At 42.4% G+C, this 17638-nt stretch overlaps 3 protein-coding genes across 3 annotated transcripts; all 3 read right to left on the bottom strand.

The window, feature by feature from the left end:
* Window positions 1–2601: 2601 nt before the first annotated feature.
* Window positions 2602–16666, bottom strand: LOC117639646. The gene is made up of 2 exons (XM_034375519.1): window positions 16536–16666; window positions 2602–5570 (listed from the first exon to the last, which is right to left on the bottom strand). Exon 2 carries the CDS (start codon window positions 5568–5570, stop codon window positions 3741–3743), a length of 1830 nt encoding a protein of 609 aa, XP_034231410.1. The 5' UTR covers window positions 16536–16666; the 3' UTR covers window positions 2602–3740.
* LOC117639701 (ADP-ribose glycohydrolase OARD1-like) lies at window positions 5568–16606 on the bottom strand. The gene is made up of 2 exons (XM_034375580.1): window positions 16205–16606; window positions 5568–6146 (listed from the first exon to the last, which is right to left on the bottom strand). The coding sequence occupies exon 2, from the start codon at window positions 6140–6142 to the stop codon at window positions 5717–5719; it is 426 nt and encodes a 141-aa protein (XP_034231471.1). The 5' UTR covers window positions 6143–6146; window positions 16205–16606; the 3' UTR covers window positions 5568–5716.
* Window positions 6143–14686, bottom strand: LOC117642995. The gene is made up of 5 exons (XM_034381635.1): window positions 14610–14686; window positions 14087–14262; window positions 12017–13657; window positions 9182–11894; window positions 6143–7494 (listed from the first exon to the last, which is right to left on the bottom strand). The coding sequence occupies exons 1-5, from the start codon at window positions 14684–14686 to the stop codon at window positions 6906–6908; spliced, it is 5196 nt and encodes a 1731-aa protein (XP_034237526.1). The 3' UTR covers window positions 6143–6905.
* Window positions 16667–17638: the final 972 nt, after the last annotated feature.

Here is a 17638-nt window from a genome sequence, read left to right on the forward strand (position 1 = left end):
AAAGCTGAAATAGCACGTTCGAAATGAAAAATTTCTTTGACTGCAGGTAGACAAGATGCAACGATAGAATTGGTGTCGGTTCGAACGCAGTTTTTCGGGTAGAACTATCCAATAATACTTCTTGATCAGAGTGTTTTTGGACATGCGCAGTAGGTTTGCAACCTGTTTAACAGTTTAACCAACTGTAGCATTTGAAATCTGTATTAATTTTGCTCTCTTTCTTGTTTTTTCTTTGTTTCCTGCTTACTAAAATTTATATAAAACAAATTTTCAATTTTTATGTGATAACTTTCTAAAAAAATATTCACAAAAAATTAGCAAAACAAAAGTTCTTTTTTTGGGACATAAAGTTTCTCAAATATTACTTTTTTTTCTGTCAATAAAACAATTTTGTTGTTGTTGTGATTCAGTTAGCACTAGGACCACTTCGCTCCACCTCCGACTTGCTGTGCTCATGTTCCTCGAACAAGACTCACCCGCGTTTCGAAACCATCCCTCCCGAGTTTATGAAGTTTGTCAAACCAACCGTCGTGGTGTTGATACGTTGTGAGGGAGAACTATTACACAGAATTGAAGAAAACATGACTAGAGAACCATAGCCTTTTGAAACAAGCCAAACAATTCAACGTCAGCAACAATGGAGGGGCAGTTTTAATGCGCGTCTGCTGGTGCTTTCAGTTTCGCGATTTTCGCAAGGGCACAGACGCCGAGAAACTAGTTGCCAACCCGTGAAAATTAATTTACTGCCTTCTTTCTGCTAAGAACATTTAAAAGATGTTTTAAAGATGTTCCATTGTCAGAACACTGCGGAATACATTAGCATTGGAATTTTTTGAATTTACCAGCATTTTGATTTCTATTTATTGTCAAGTTTAAATTTCGACGGGTTGCCACGTGCCCATCGACCACATTGGTACCACTGCCATTGGTAGTCCCCTGAGCCACAACTTCACAACACCACTTCTTTTCTTTCTCCACACTCTTACACAATAATCATATTGACTTCGTGACTCCTAGGATTTCTTGAAATCCTCCCCCCCCCCGGGGGGGTGGGGGGGGGGGGGGGGGGGGAAATCAGAGAGACTCATCCCAGTTTGTGTCATAGAATGGACTAGAATCGACTCTTAATCTGCATTCATTATCGAAAAAAAACATTTTTGTTCAAAATTCTGTTTAAATAGTTCCAAAAATTGTTTTTATTTTTATTTTTTTTAAGAAAAAAATGGTGTTGAATATCTTTGACAAACTGGGCACATTTGGTGCTTTCCATTTAAAAAATCCATCGAAAGAGTCTTCAGTGATTTCAGAGGCCAAGTCCAATGACAAAAATTTACTGGTTACAGTTCCTCCGCCGCACAGGTCACATTCAACATTTTTCAAGATATATACAAATAAGAGCGATTTTAAGACGGGGACCACTTGGGTTGGGACGGGATAACCCCGGGACGTATTGTGCCGGGTACGAGTCGGTCGGGACGAGTTGTCCTAGACCCAGAACAAAAGTATTTTTCTCAATATTTTATACCTCACAATACACCAATTGCAAGGCCACTTTCATGTAATACTGGAAAGGTCAATAAGCTTTGAGGTTGTCAACAAGTGACGACAGAAATATTTGCAGTGTGTCCCGACATGTAAGCAACCTCTTTAGGGCAGCAGAGTTTCTACCCGTTGCGCTTGCGCGAAAAGGAGTTTGGCGTCCTGTCTTGACGAGAAAGTAGACTGAAAAAAAAGTGTAGTTAAATTTACCACACTGATCCTAGTTAAACGAGCATTAGTTGATATGACTAGAATTCTTGTCATTTTCACTAGATTTTTAGTTACATCTACCAGTATGGGTATGGTAACATTTACCAGCCATCTACCGTAGTTAAAAACTCTGGTAGATTTTAGTTAACTGTTTTGTAATTGTCACCACACTTAAAATCCAGTTAAATTCGATAATTTTGTAACGTACTGCACCCACGCAGTCCCCAGCAACCTTCAAAGTTCCGCTTTGAGCCGAAAATCCCTCCTTGATCATAGCATGAGATGAGCGCGGCTGGACGACGCACAGAGTCCTCAGGTGATGGAGCTGTGGACCCACGTGTGGCGTGATGGCGCAGTGGTAACGAGCTTGGCTCGTATAAAGAAGGTTCGAGGTTCAACTCCGGGCAGCGCTGAGGCGGAAAACGATCGCGATTCAAAGTTGCGTAATGCTTGCAAGTGAACTTGAACATCACCTTCATTTTCACATTTTCTTTCTCTTTTTCTTCTTTATTGGCTGAGCGATAGCGAAGCCCTTGCCGTGTTTGGGCGCGCCGAAAAGTGACTGGTCGTGCGTCTGTCTGTGACTCTGTTTGTACTCACCAACGATTCTCAGCAACTACAGTGGCTATAGTTTCAAGATTTCGTACTTCAAGTCGCCTTAGCACCCCCAACACGAGTTTGTTTCAAATCGTTGTTTAGTATCGTTTGAAATATTCAAAACATATTTTTGAATCAGGTCATTAGCGTGGTTAGGTTGGCAGCGCGGCACCGCTTACCAATTTCTCATACCTGCGGGTCCGCGGCTCTCAAATACGGGACATAAGCAAATAAGCAAATAAAACGAATTAAACTCATAAAATTTAAGTCCCATAAAATCTTAATCCCATCACAATGAACTTTGTCGCTCCATTTTCTCACTATGCTTATATCCGCAATTTCACAACTTCGTTACCGTAAAGAAATGTTCAGCAAATACAACAACATTTACCTCATATCCAATAAAAACATTGATAATCAAAATGAAGGCACCAAAAAGTAACATGTTGGACGAAAAGGGAAAAAGTGCATCGAACGGACTCAACCGTTCGTATGACTCTGATCTATTAATTTTGCTATATGTTAGACCATTTGCTGTTACAGTAAACCGACTTCAAATGACAATTTTGTAAACGAATTTGTTTTTTTTTTTTTTTTTGGTGTAACACGTTCTGTATTATGTCATAAACCTAAAACTCAAATTAACATAGACCCGAAAACTACGAAAACTACAAAGCTATGAAACTACACCTAAACTCTCTCTTCTCACTGGCTAACCACCGGGCAGGGACGCTGGCTCCCATGTGACTTATTGCAGCGACTGCTCAATGGAAAGCGTGATGGCAAAAGGGCTGATTCTTCTTCCTTTTGCAAAATGCTGATGTTGATGCCAGCACTGTTACACGGCACCGAAGGTAACCACAGTGGGCTGCGGCAGGCGTTGCACCTGTCCGCAGCTCGCGCGACTTTGTGTAGCTGCAAGTCAAGCGCCTGGACTTTGAACCAACGCTTCAAGGTTTTAATTCAGAATTTGAATTTTTCAACGAATAGCGTGGTCATTTCTCCAAATCCCTCGGCTAAGATAGGGCGCGCCAAACGCCTTCCCAGTTCTGTCCGGCCGCCTCCCGTAGGACTTGGCGTGGGCAGTCGTGGCCACGCCACCGACTGTGCCTCCTCATAACATGACTCGGCAATTTGAAAGAAAGTATGGTTTTGGCGATCCGAAAATGAAAGTCTGGACGATACTCCGTTCCTCGCTGGTTCTTCACTCATCTCGCCATGCTTGAAGAAGTATAAGTCACACAGGAGTGAGGCTCCCAGGCACACGGTGCCAGCCAGAACCCTATTCTAACGATTAAGTATAAACAGGCTTAAGAATACATGCTAAGATAAAAAAAATGATTAGAAACTACATATAATCCCTAAACCTTATGCTTATCATGGGATTTTGAAACTTACAGTCGAGCAGCTTGCCTACGCATATTCTGCATCTCGACTTCATTGTCCGTAGCAGCTGCTTGAGATTGCTGTGCGTCTGCTGGAGCGGCGAACCTATTAACTACTCTCCTGCCACAGCTCCATACAGTCGACAATAAACTTGTCTTAGATTCAACGTAATAAGCAAATGCTGCAATCGCAGCTACAGTGATTAAGAAAAAGAAAATGGTCTCTATCCACCCCGATTTATACAGAGGCATTTTTTTCCATGAGGACCCTGTGGTTCCGTAAGGCGCAACAGTAGCCAGCTCTATTGGGGGTAATGTAACATTTTCTGCCAGAAGGGCGATTGCATGATTTCTCGGCACAAAGACTTCAAGCAAGGAGAAGTCTCCTATATCGGACCAAGAGTTGTCAACATTTACATGTGCACTGATACCTTTAGGCATGACGCAGGCATGGCCTGCTGGGATAACTGTACGTTTTGTAGTTCCTTGCTGCAATAATGAGCAATAACATGGTAATACAATTTCATTCCGTCCAGAGGACAGCATTTTAAGGCTACTAATAATCATATTTTGACATACAATTTCTAGATCAGTAGTGGGATTAAGAACTGAGAAGTGATCAGGACCAATTGTCTGAACAGTATTCTCTCTTTTATCTATGCAGTTAATTTTACAATGATTTTGCAATTCGGCCACCTCCATTCCCATGAGGATCTTGTGAATACAGTTTGTTAAACCATCGTTGTCGCTCACTCTTGGGAGCACCTTTACGAGTTTGTTGTGAAGAACGTCCTGATCATTCAGTGGACGGACCGACTCCCCATCCGTCGCCAGCACAATGCTTTTGTCTAGAATTGAACATGTTTGAGAATTTAGCAGGAAGAATAATGGCTGGATGGAAAAGATGGTCCACCTGTTTCCTGTGGTCGTTATCGGTATTTGGAATGTCACTTCGAGACTGGTTTGAGAAATCAGGTTACATTGAGCCGTTTTTAGCAGATAATACAAATCAAGTTGGTCGTGTGGGATGACAAGCGTCAAATCCCCTGCGTTAAGCAAAATGTTTTTAGATCGTAAGATCCTCCCAAGTTCTCCTTCGCTTATAGCTAAACGGTCAAGTACATTTGCCTGGCAGCTATGATACACAGATTTCATAGCCAGGAGGTGGCTTTGAAGCATATTAATTACCGTTTGTAGTTGCATTGTCATGACAGTTTTATGGAAGATGATGTCAGCCTCGTTGGCCGCATCATTAATGGATGTAGCTAGTACATTGTAAGCCTTTGAGTATTCCGACATCATTGCCTGCATCGATTTAGAAAGTCCCTGTATCTGAACTGCATGCACGTTCGTAACTGAAATCAAGTCCTGAGTTTTATTTCTGATAGCGTTAACATCATTCCCCAAATTGTTCATACTATCAATTACTGCATTGAGTTGGTCTTCTGTTACTGTTCCTTCTATGTAGTTTCTAATTCTACCAAGGACTGGGAGCAATGCCCTCCTATGTCTAGTCGCAACCGGCCCTAATTTGGAAAATATCTGCGAAAGTTCACGAATGATTCCTTCACTAGTTTTCTGCAAGTTCTCTATTACCAAGCATACGTCCTGTTTATGTTTTATTTCTGCACAGGATACTGTGTCCTTACTATTCATAACTGTCATTGTTGGCAAGTTTGCCGTCATCTTGATTTCTATTAGGTCCGTTGCTACTAGCAGGTGGGGCAATGCTTTTACTTGCAGCCCCTTTGATTGCAGTACATGCACTTCTCTATCATCATAGCAAACTATGTGCTGCCAGATGGCTGCACATAGAATTAGCCACCACCAATGCCACATCTAAAACAAAATAGAGATGAAATCCCAATTATTAATTGATCTTGGCTCTAAATAACATTCGTTAATAATCATTACAACAATTTTTTTTTCATAGTTTAAAAGAAATTTGAGAAAAAAAAAATGGTCAAATCTAGCAGTCGTAGAGGTCACAAATGGTACATATGAATCTCTATATCCAAGTCTTGAAAGACTTGGTACAGGGACTCTATGACCAAATTCAAGTGAATTTTGTCCAGGCCAGCTGCGATCTCTGGCATTGCGAGGACACCAATGTTGTTGTCCACAACAAATGACCGCAGTGCGCGCAGCGAACTTTGCAGCGAATCCAGTGTAGGTAAGTGCCAGTAACGTAATTTAGTGATTAAGTTAACAATGAAGCGGTGGCTTCGCCAAACTGCGACTAGGCCACCCACTTCTCGCTCTGTTGCCAAAAATTCTGATCGAACATTAAATATTGATTGCACTGTTTTTGCTATGCCGGCGCCCATTTTACCGTCGTATGATACACAGTGAACAATTGGAACCCAGTAAGGACAATCGAAGAGATCGCCTTGGTGGTGAATTAGGTGCATGATTCTGAAATCAGAGAAGATTTAGGAAACGCTGTCATCTCACACAGAAGAACAACAGTGAAGCACATCAACAGAATAAAAAAAAACGAATCAGTCTGGTTTTTCAAACAAAACAGGATCAATAATTATCAAGGCATTTTCCCCGACGCACACAATTTGCACGCCCCGCGCAATTCATGTCAGTATATTTACTACTGTAACCTTTGTTGTGTACTTTTAAGAGTGATTGTTGTTTTTGCTTTTATTTTTGTGTGTTTGAATTTGTGGCTGTTACTCTAAAAAAAAATTAAATATCCTTCTACTAGCTGCAATACTTTCTTATGTATGACTCTCATTACTCATAACTCTCATTAATCTTTTTCATGTTTTTATTATAATAGCGGACTTCACTCAATGGGGAAAAAAAAACATTTACATGTAAAATGCATAGGCCTACACATGTCAACAAAGAACGCAATAAAAGTTTAAATTGGACATCAAAACTCCCCTACTTTACCCTAAACTTAACTAATTGCGCATCAGTCTTTATTCTCTAGCATTAAAATTACAGTTAGGAAGTCCAGTCTATTTTCAAAACGTTCTTTTTAAATTTTGACTCTCTCCGTGTATATTTTTATTATTTATCCTTTAGTCCACTCATATATTCTTGTTATTTTTCTCAATGCACTCTATTAACAGGGATAGTTTCATCCGAAAAGATCCTTGTTGAGAAAGAAAAAAAAATACCCTAGTAAGAAAGTTATTGTTTTAGCTAGTAAAAGCCTTACAACGGGAACAATGGGATTGTTCCATCAGAGGAAAAAATACAGAAAATCTCGTTTTTACCACTTACTAACTCTTTGGGTCTGCTTACCTTAATTTTTAAATGACTGACATGAGTCAATCTTTTCCACAACCTACCAGTCTTCTCCCTGAACGCCACAACGTACACTAGATTTGAAATCTTTTTACTGATAACACCTATTTTGAATTTAGGTTGGAATTTTAGTGGGTTTGTTTTACTTGCCTTGCTCTCAATTCTCACAAATACAGGCTGGTTTTTCTCAAAAGCTATGTCTTTTCTCCCTTTATCATATTTGCTTTTGTATGTCATCTGAGCTAATCTTTTTGCGTCAGTTGCTTTCCTCCTAATTAGTTCTAGCAAATTTATTCTCTGTTGCAGTGTTTGTGATTGTGGTAACACTGTCTTCAAAGTGGCTGGCTCCAACAGTTGTTGCCCGAACACCACTTCATTTGCTGAAAGATTTGTTGCCAGTTGAGGTGCGTTATTTAGATGAAACTGCACCAATGGAATATATTTCTCCCAATTTCCTAGCCTAGTTTTCTTATTATCTATTAGAAACCGTAGGGCTCCCGGGTGGAAGGATCTGCAGTTAAAACTATATGACAAAACAGGAGTTTTTCTGATGTAAAATGTATTGTTTTAAGTGAAAAACAATTTAAAAAATTAAGAAGTTAAAAGTAACTTTTAAGAGAAAAAAAATTGTAGTTAAACTGTAGTCAACTGCAGTAAAACTGCAGTTTAACTATGCAAAAACTACCAGTTATTTGGAACAACTAAAGTTTCTCCCTCATTTTCTTGCTAGTTAAACTGCAGTCAAACTGCAGTTCAACCTTAGTTTCGAACAACTTAAACGCCATTTGAAGTAACTAGAAAGAGAGTAGTTACCGGAAAGAGAGTGAAAATTCAATATAGAGCCTCAGCTCTGTTTTCAAGTTGCCACCTTAGGTTTCCAACCTTAGATGTTAGTGAGTGGGGTCACCTCCTCTCGGAGATGATCACTCGACAAAAATGTACTTCGCATCGGGGACTGATGCACTTGGGGGCACAGCGGTCGGAGCCTAACCAAACTACGACCCGTAGCCGTACGCGAGAGGAAAGTTGTACTCAAAGTTATTTCCCTAATATTCCACCTATCGAGGTCAATCTTTTGTGGTAGAGTCATAGCATCTCAATATTTACCCTGCACAGAGTTTGATCCAAAAATATTCCTCTGATCCTGCAAGACACTTTTAACTCGAAGACGAAATGATGCGACACTAGCGCCACCTGGCGGATGATGCACTAAGAGTCCTTTTTGCGTAGTCAATATGTTTTGCTCCAACTTCCCAACGAAATTGTTTATTTTTACTACTAGCATGTAATATTATTTTTTTAAAAAAGGGTAGATGAAGGACTTAACAGAATTCTTTTGATTTCGATTTAATAAAAAGATTCAAAACTAAGATTTTCTACATCTTTTAAACTACAAGCATTTTAGAGTAATCCTATGTAAAGTGTAGTACTCTTCATGACACTTGCATTATATGACCAATTTTATTTTTAACTGTCATTACAAAGAATGTAAGCGCAAAATATTTTGGACCTTTGCGACAAGTCAGTTTCGTAAACTTGTCGCAGACTTTGGGTTACTTTGTCTCTTTAGGGAGGCTTACTTTAAAAAGGGAAAACTTGCATAAAGTTTTAAACAGCGAACAACTATACCATTTAAAGTAAAGCCAACTGTATTAAAAGGTATAACCTTAAATGTTTGGTTTAACCTGATACTTTTTTTAAAGGAGACGACAAAATATTCAACGTAAACCTCAACTGCTTTAAAAGCAATGAAGCAGCACTGTAATTCTGATTCCCCTAGTGGTATGTACTTTTACTTGATACAACTAGAAGATTGCATAAGAGTATGGAAACGTACTAGTTTTGAGACATAACTATCAACGTTAGTATGTCGATAAGAGATATGTTTAAAATACATACTAAGTACGGAAACATACTAGATGAGAGCAGTTTTTAAATATTTATTTTCAGCAGTCGCTTTACTTCCAGAATGTATATTAGTAAATTGTACGAAATTAACTGAACCTCCAACTGAACTTCAAATCAACACTAAAACTACAGTGTGATTGACAGAAACTACAATTTCAACTGCAAAGTGGATTGTGTTTATCTTCAGTTTCTTTTAAAAAACTTGTTCAGGAACTGCAGTTTTTGGTACTGCAATTTGAAACTACAGTTTTCTAATTATCCTTAGACCCGGGGCTGCCACGACCCTTTTCACCTGACTCTCCACTCTCCCACTGGAGAAATGAGCATTGCTTGGTGACACTATTAATTCTATTCCCAACTTACTTAGAAATTGATGGAACTCCTTGCATTTACTTTGTGGTCCTGCATCAAGGTGAATTTCACGACACAGGCCATACTTATAAAAGAAACCAGTGAGACCATCAATCAATTCCTTTGTACATGCTTTCTTACACTCCTTTAAATAAACTAAGTTTGAAAAGTTGTCAGCTATTACTAAACACCACTTAAATCTATTATTAGCAGATGTAACAAAAGTGAAGTCAACCCCCAAAGACTCAAATAAACTACTAGATACCCTATGTTGAAGTTTACCATATTTCGCATATGCAACTTTGTATTTACCACACATCTCACAAGATGCAACATATTTAGCAACTAAATCATCCATATTATTAAAGAAATAATATCTACGCAAAGCTAGAAGCATTATATCTCTCCCTGCGTGGAGTGACAAGTCATGGAATTGTTGAAGTACCGCTGGTATTATTTTTTGTGGTACAACTGTCCTTGGCGGAACAGTATTTGTTACTAGAAGTCCATGACGCATAGCATATTTTGCAATTCCTTTGGCCTTGTCGGTCTTGTTTGTTGGCTTACCTTCTGAGTCAAATGTTTGTATTATTCTCAATAATTCCTCATCCTCCTTTTGAGCTGCTATAAACTTTCTCAAAGCTGGAATTACCTTTCCTGAATCCGTTCTTACTTCAATGCAAACTAGTAGTTCATGTCTAAGCATCATCAAAGCTTCACCTAGCTTATTTGAGGAAAGAACATCAACACATTTTGGACAAACACAAGTACCTAAGAAATTATCACAAACAACATTTGAATACACAAGCATTTTAGGTCTTGTTTGTAGTAACCTCTCTGCCAGCTCACTGTGGGGTGCAAATTTTAATCGTAAACATTGTTCCAACAAACAAAAGTTCCACATTTCATTCTCGGTTTTATTCATTTCCAATGCTTGGCTGATTGATTGATAACTATTCCCATTGAGGTCAAACTCTGACAATGCCGAATTACAAAGAAAGTGATTAGGACCCTCAAATTTTGAGATAGTTGTTTCGAGGCTTAGTAAATCTTTCCAGTGGTCTCGCACGTCGTCTGCTTGTTTGTTATGGTGCGGCGCTCGAGGAGGCCGTGCGAAGCTACCGCCGCCTGATGCCGCGCCGTTTCCCGGTGGAGGGGGAACTTTGCTGTGCTGTGGCGATGCCACTGCCGGCATCTCTGCCCGATGCGCGACATTGCTAGCCTCACAGCCAGGGCGCGCCTGCTCTGCAGAAGGCGCCCAAGCAGACGATGCAACAGGGAGACTCTGGAAAGAAGGCTGTGGGCCTTTATTTACCTTTACAGTTTGTGCTGAGACCGGTCCAATTTTAGGCTCATCCCCGGTCTGCATTGGAATTTTATCCATTTGATTGTCTGGTTGATTCCGTAATTTGGTTGCACTGCGTGTCATCACAGGCATAACATGTGAATTTAATTTGGTTATCAGCTTGTCTGGTATTACTACATCCTCTACTGATGTTTTGGGTGGGTCTAGCCTAGATAATGCATCTGGCACTTTATTCTTTTCACTAGGAATTATTTCAAAATCAAATGAGAATTGAGCGAGATAGGAAATGAATCTATCGAAAGGTGCTTTGGGGCTCTGCATCGACAACAAATACCTTAGAGAACTGCAGTCAGCCACCACAACAAAGTGTTGCACTAACCTCAATTCATTCTCAAAATACTTTATGCCCTCAAACAATCCCAAACACTCTTTGTGGAAACTTGACCATGCTTTCTGATTTCCTGTTATAGGTTGAGAGAAGTAACCTACTGGGAGGTAACGGCCTGATCGCTTCTGAGAAAGCATTGCACCCAGATTATCCTTGGAGGCGTCGACCCATAATTTTGTTTCCAAATTTTCATCAAAAAGAGCCAACGTGGCTTCTTTGAGCAGGTAATTATACATATCTTCAATGAACTTCCTATCTTTGTCTGTCCATTCAAAAGGAATTTTATCGCATGCCATGTCATTGTAAATTTTCACGTTAGCTCCAAACCCTTTCAAGTATCTCCTATAATATGAAAAGAAACAAATCACCGATTTCAGTGCAGCACTATTTTTAGGCTCTTTCAAAGCCAGTAATGGCCTGAAACGCGAGGGGTCTGGTTTCACTGACTCCCCCGCTGTAACAATCAATCCTAGGCATGGAAGGGTTTTCCGAAACAGGATTGCTTTATCTGGACGCAGTCTGAGGTTGTTTTCTTTCATCCTTTGAAGTGTGTTTTCAAAGAGTTCCAAAAGCTCTGTGAAATTTTGACCACCTAATAGGATATCATCCATAAAATAAATTGCACCTAAGTTTTTCAAAACAATGCCCATTGCTTGCTGGGCAATCATGGGTGAGACTGAACAGCCCTGGGGTAGACGACCCCATCTTAGGGCTTTATTTTCAAAATTAAACCCTAACAATAATTTAGATTCCTCTGACATTTCTATAGTGAAGAAATAGTTCACAACATCCATTACACAAAGCAGATTCTTGTCTGCACAGTAAGCCAAAACCTCTTGAATTGTATAACTTTTATATTTTGGCTTCACCAGAGCTTTGTTCAACAATCTTGAATCGTAGAGAATTCGCCCCTTTGGCTTCTCAGGGGTGCTGTCTCTTTTTTCTATAACAAAAAAAGGAAGGGAGACAACACTTGGGCCTTCCTCAACAATACCTGTTCTTTGAAATTTTGGATTTCTTGTTTAGCTATCAGCTTTTGCTTGGCTGACAGCGGCCACTGTCTACGGAAAATAGACTCATTGTTTGTTCTTTCCAGGTGCCCAACTACTCCTGGGATTGACGCTCCTGGTTTCATCTTGTAGCTGAAAACTTCTTTGTATTTCTGAAGAAGTGTGGAAACTACTAATTTTTGAGAATCATTCAGGTCGGAATTTTCAAGGGATGGGAGTGCTGGTTTCTCGTCACCGAGCACTGCATGACAATGATTTTTAGGTAGGTCTATCTCGTCTAATGACAAAATATGATTCTTTAGTGCATATTTTATTTCCGCTAAATTCGTCTCCACTAACACTGAATCCGGAATGTTTGCATCAGCAGGATCTACAAACCCTACAGGAGTATGTTTTGAAATTAAAATTTCACCATCACTGCCATTGAAAACTGGAACATTGTTATCAACCAGGATGCACTCCATACTTGTAACTTCTGGATTACCTTTCACTAGTTCTGGTGTAAGTATAGCGGGAAAAATGTTTGGAGTTGAAGTTTGCACCATTCTGTAAGACTGCGGAGGGATTAAAACGTCCTCGGCTGCCAAAAGACTAACCTGGTTGTCGAATTGTTCTGAATAACCCGACTCACTCAAGCTGTAGTCACTATAGTCACTATAGTCACTATAGTCACTATTATTGTCATCGAAATATCCTGCTTCTTTTCCTGAAGCGCCTTTTCCTGGAACTGCTACTTGCTGGGGTTTTGGGGCGGGCTCTGCTGGGGATGGGGTTGTGTTACTCTGTCCAAATTTAGTGGGGACCTCAGGGCATACAAAATTAACATTTTGAATATTTTCCTCATGTGGTTCCGGTACTCTAGGCACTGTAACCGAAACTCCGTCCATTTCAAACGTGGCTGTTTTTGTTTTCCACGAAAATCCTGACTTATATTTTTCCATAAAATCATTTCCTATCAATAAATCAATCTGCTGGGGAAGGGGGGCGACCACTGTTGCATGGCGCACCTGCGCTGTGCCAACAGTGAACGCAGGACGGTACATTCCGTCCACCGGCAAGACTGTGTCGTTTGCCGTCAATAATTTCATTTTTACAGGCTGTAAAGCAGCCGTATTAGTACAAAATTTAGAATTTAAGATTGTTCTAACAGCTCCCGAGTCCAGAGCCGCTTTAAGTTTCAGTCCATCTATTTTTACAAAAATTTTAAAAAGTTTTCCTACTTCCAAATTTGAGACATTCAAAATTTCCCATTCCTCTTCCTTGAACAATTTAGACCGATTTTTAGAAACTGGATTATTGCCCATCATGAAACAGTACGTGTCACTTTTCCTCACATACTGCCCATTAAATGTGTTAAGAAAATCACGTCCCAGCACTGCTGAGATGCCTGGGGGGAGAGGTGCAACAACGAGTGGCATTGTTGCTTGCATTTGTGAAGCTACTTGAATCAAAGGCTGAGTGATGCCCAACATTTTATGGGAATTTCCCCGAATCCAAATTTCACAGTGCAAAGGCATTGGGGCGACTTCCACCCCAAGGCATTCCTCCGGCGCCACAACAGAGCACAGCGCCCACTCGTCAACAATCGCAACAATTGATCTGCCATTAATTTTGACCTTGAAGGGGAATCCCATCTGGGGCTCTGATAGTTCCACTATTTTAATGTCACTTAATTGTTTCAGGAGCTCTAATTGTTCTGGATCGTAATGACAAGAACAGAACATGACCTGGCACGGCTCCCCCGGGCAGTGATTTGGCGCAATCAGCGATCCCATGCTCGCCGGCGCGGCCGGACGATGCGTCTCAGGTTGCATCGATCCACCATGGCCGCCGCCGGCCACCTGCACACTCTCCGGTGACACCGCTCCACGCCGCTCCTCCGCTTCGGGCATTTTCCACTCGCCATTTCCGCAAGCAGGGAATGCCTTCGCCCGGGAGCTCGGCGTGGGAGCGACATCGGAAATGCGAGCCGCCGTCTGGAACTGCGTCGCCCCGGCCCGTTCGGCCGCGGGGGCAGGGTTATTGCCCCGGGGCCTCGCGGCCGGCCCGGCGCGCGTCCCCGGCGACCGTGCATGCGCCTCACCACGTGGCACGAGTGCGTCAAAATGACCGCACTCCAAACTACCTGAAAATTGCATGAACACCGTGCGTTCCTGCAAACCGCCCTCCTCGGCGTGCTCGCGCACCTCGTCTCCTCTTTTCACCACGATTCTGACTCCCAGCATCGCGGCTGCAGCTCCCAGTTGGAGCGCTGTTGCCATTGTATCCCTCTTCCTGTGCTCCTCATAGTACTCCATCTTACTGTAATTAGTTACAAAGTCACTATAGTAATCCCAATTTTCCTTAACAAAGCTAGCTAGAGTCTGGCGTAGTGCCTCGCTCTTGTCAAAAGTACCCCACAGCCCAAAGGACAACGCTTGGTAAAAGCAAGAGCCGTCCGGGACTGTTTTAATTAACTCTAAATTACTTAATTCTAGTCGTCTTTGGGTCTCTGCTTCGCGTCGCTTCACTTCTGCTGAAAATTCTGCCACTTCGGGCACCCAGCCAGCACATGGTCCGTGGCGTTGCATGCGAAGCATGCGCCACGGCCTCGGCCTCGCGAGTACTGCTGGCCGCCGGCCCCATAGGTTTGGGCCGGGCCCCCGTACCCGCCTGAAAACTGGCCTTGTTGCTGCTGCTGAGGTGCCCCGAAGTACCCGTAATTTTGCTGCTGCACGGGTGGCATGTTCGAATACCCATACACCTCCCCGCCTGGGTTAAAATTACGTCCCCAATTTCTGCCTGAATTGTAACCTCGGAAATTCTGATTCGGCCTGTAGTTTGAATTTCCCCGGCCACGGCCGCGCCCCCTGCCGCGACCACGGCCTCCCCCAAGAAACATTGTCAGAACTTGATCCAATTTTTCTTCCTGTGTCTGCTCTTTTTTCTCTGTTCCCACTGACAAGCTTTCTAGCTTTTCCAGAATTTTCTCTTCAATAGTTTTTTCTTTTGGCTTTCCAAAATTTTCTAAGAGTGCCAGTATTTTTTCAGCAGTTGCGCTGCTGCCAGCCGCTTCCCCCCTGGGTTACCTTGGCTTGCAGCAAAGCTTCAATTTTGTCTAGTCTATTTTCAAGCGCAGGGGCTCCAGCTGCCGTAGCTGCAGTCCCCTCATTTTTTTCTATAAGCGCCCTGTTCTGAATTGCATCATTTATCCTTGTAATGAGATCTCTTACTGTTTCACACCCTGCATTGACGACCAACCGCGCGTCCTCTTTTGGTATCACTTCCATCAAAATTTTCACCTTTTCTTTTTCACTGATATTTGCCTCATTGGCTGCAATGGCATGTACTCTCATTATAAATTCTATTGTTGTTTCTGAGGCCTTTTTCCTCATCTGAAGCATCCGCATTCTGAGTGCGCTGGGTGAAGTGTCAGACTGGCAGTACTCTACTAACTGCTGTCTGTACTCCGCCCAAGGTCGTTGTAGTAGCCCTTCATGAACACTTTGTAGGTACGCTGGCAAGAACTGTCCCACGTACGGGACTATGTCCTCTGCTCTTATGCCGTGTGCTACGTACACCCTGTTCAAGTGATCTAGCCAGTTCCCTACACTGTCCGCGTCAAACGGGCGCACAGTCGGTTGCAACGAGGGTGGCAAGTTTCTTGCTGCCATTCTTGCCTCTCGTTCTCTTTCCTCTGCTTCCCTTCGCTCTCTTTCCTTTTCCTCGTCTAACCACCGCAAGTAGTCAAAAACCGCGTTTGCAAATTTAGTGATTAAGTCGCAAGTTTTCTTTAGAACGTCAGTTTTTGTGTACTCCCCAGCGTTCTCCCAGCCTCTAATGGACTGGCGAACAGAGTTGATTGACAATGTGCAATACGGGATCCACTCGTCGACCCCTTTCTGTGTGGCAACTACACTAAAACCCGGTAAAGTGTCTGCCCGCGCTACTTGTGTGACGATGAATGTTTTGTAAGGTGCGTTCCTCGTGTCTCGCCTCGCTTCCTCCTGCTCAAAAGCGATCGGAAATGTCTCAATTTCTGTGAAAATTTGTGTGCCTATCGAGATTCCGTCTTGTGGTTGCCAAAAATCAAGATTGCACGGCGCGAACACCGGCTCTTTGCCGTTGCCCAGGAAATTTTTAAACGGTTCTAGCGCTGGGTGCATTTCATTTTCTTTTGAAAAGTAAACAAAACGGGAAATTTTACTTGATCCTGCCTTGCTTTACCAACCCGATTCGAGTTTTAGAATTCCGATGTACTAACCTGCTGTATGCCTCCTGTGATGATGTGTATCCAAAATGTTCACTGGTGACACAACAATAAAATTTAAATTTTGAACTTTCTTGTCTTATTTCTCGGGCTCTCAGTGCCCAGCACACTGGACTTTCACTGCACTCTCACTGCACTCTCACTGCACTTTCACTGCACTCTTGCACTCTCACTGCACTTTCACTGCACTGCACTTTCACTCCTCGCAAGCCGAGTCGCCGAAGGCTTGCGGTGCGCGCGCGAATTTTGACGAGAGAAAAAAAACAAACCGAAAAAAAAATGAATTTAAAAAAAAACGAGAAAAAAAAACCAGACGAATCTGAACCTCGAGTTCCCGGCCGGTGCGCCAAGATGTTTCGGTTGTGTATTTTCCGGGATTCGATAAATCGAGTCAGATTGTGGTTCAAGACGTGGACTATATTCCAAAGACACTGTTCCTGCTGGCTCCACACACACCACCCTTACTCTAAGCGTTCCTCCAGGCGACTGCCCGCCGCCCGTCACTCGGCTCGGCTGTCGCCTGTTCGGCTTCCGCGGTCCGCGGCTGATCAGTAGCGGTAGGGTTTTCTATTAGGGTCAGCAGTTATGCCGCGCGACGCCGCTTCCCCCAAATTGTCTTGTCTCCCGCAACACACCGGGCGGTTCTTAGGGTCACCCAAGGAGGCTGCATACCAAATTTGGTCAAGATCAGACCACGGGAAGTCCTCGGACGAACGAACGAACGGACGCACAGCATGCATCATACTATATGCCCGTCCCTCCGTCATATTTTTACAAAAAATAAACGGGACGGGCCAAAAAGAACATTTGGTACATCCAAAATGACCCTCTACGCACGGAATCACCCGAGAGTGTACACGGTTCAGGAGAGGCAGCTCCCCATGCGAATGCGATGACTCGTACCTGAACGATGGTGCCCGCAGACCCCATGTCAAACTAGAATCCGAAAACGAAGGCCAACTGGACCTCTCCACATCAAAGCTCCGGAAACTTCGCGCGGTCACGCAACCGCAGAGGGGCTTACTCCAATACTCCTCCGTACACGAAACCAATAATAACGATAATGCTGATAACCAAACCAGAAATTCGAGCCGTTTTGTGTACATTCGATCCATGAAGCGGGAGAAGGGAATAACTCGATTTTCATCATCTTTCAGGAGAAACAAAAATTGTTTGCAGGGTAAACTAAATAAAATGAGATGAATGATGCAATTGCGTTTTTGCCACCCCCCCCCCCCCAATCCCCCTTCCCATAAAAGATGCCTAAGAAATAACTGACAATTTTCAACATAGAAGACTTCTATGATTAAATCTTTTACCTTGGAATGGACTACGAAGTCATGTTTTACTTATAGGGGACATATTCAAGTAGTACCCTTTAGGGTAATTTTTTAATTGTTTTATTGTGGGCGCCAGTGGGTGCTAAAA

Source organism: Thrips palmi, unplaced genomic scaffold (assembly GCF_012932325.1).
Source record: "Thrips palmi isolate BJ-2018 unplaced genomic scaffold, TpBJ-2018v1 HiC_scaffold_1, whole genome shotgun sequence".
Lineage (NCBI taxonomy): Eukaryota > Metazoa > Arthropoda > Insecta > Thysanoptera > Thripidae > Thrips > Thrips palmi.

What these genes read in the sequence shown, in the direction of transcription:
- LOC117639646 (XM_034375519.1), bottom strand. Translation starts at nt 5,570, where the DNA reads ATGTGGCATTGGTGGTGGCTAATTCTATGTGCAGCCATCTGGCAGCAC.
- LOC117639701 (XM_034375580.1), bottom strand. Translation starts at nt 6,142, where the DNA reads ATGCACCTAATTCACCACCAAGGCGATCTCTTCGATTGTCCTTACTGG.
- LOC117642995 (XM_034381635.1), bottom strand. Translation starts at nt 14,686, where the DNA reads ATGCCACCCGTGCAGCAGCAAAATTACGGGTACTTCGGGGCACCTCAG. An exon ending in CAAGGCCAGTTTTCAGGCGG is followed by an intron (nt 14,263 to 14,609) that starts GTACGGGGGCCC and finishes AACTAATTACAG; the next exon opens with TAAGATGGAGTACTATGAGG. An exon ending in AAACAATGAGTCTATTTTCC is followed by an intron (nt 11,895 to 12,016) that starts GTAGACAGTGGC and finishes TTTTTGTTATAG; the next exon opens with AAAAAAGAGACAGCACCCCT.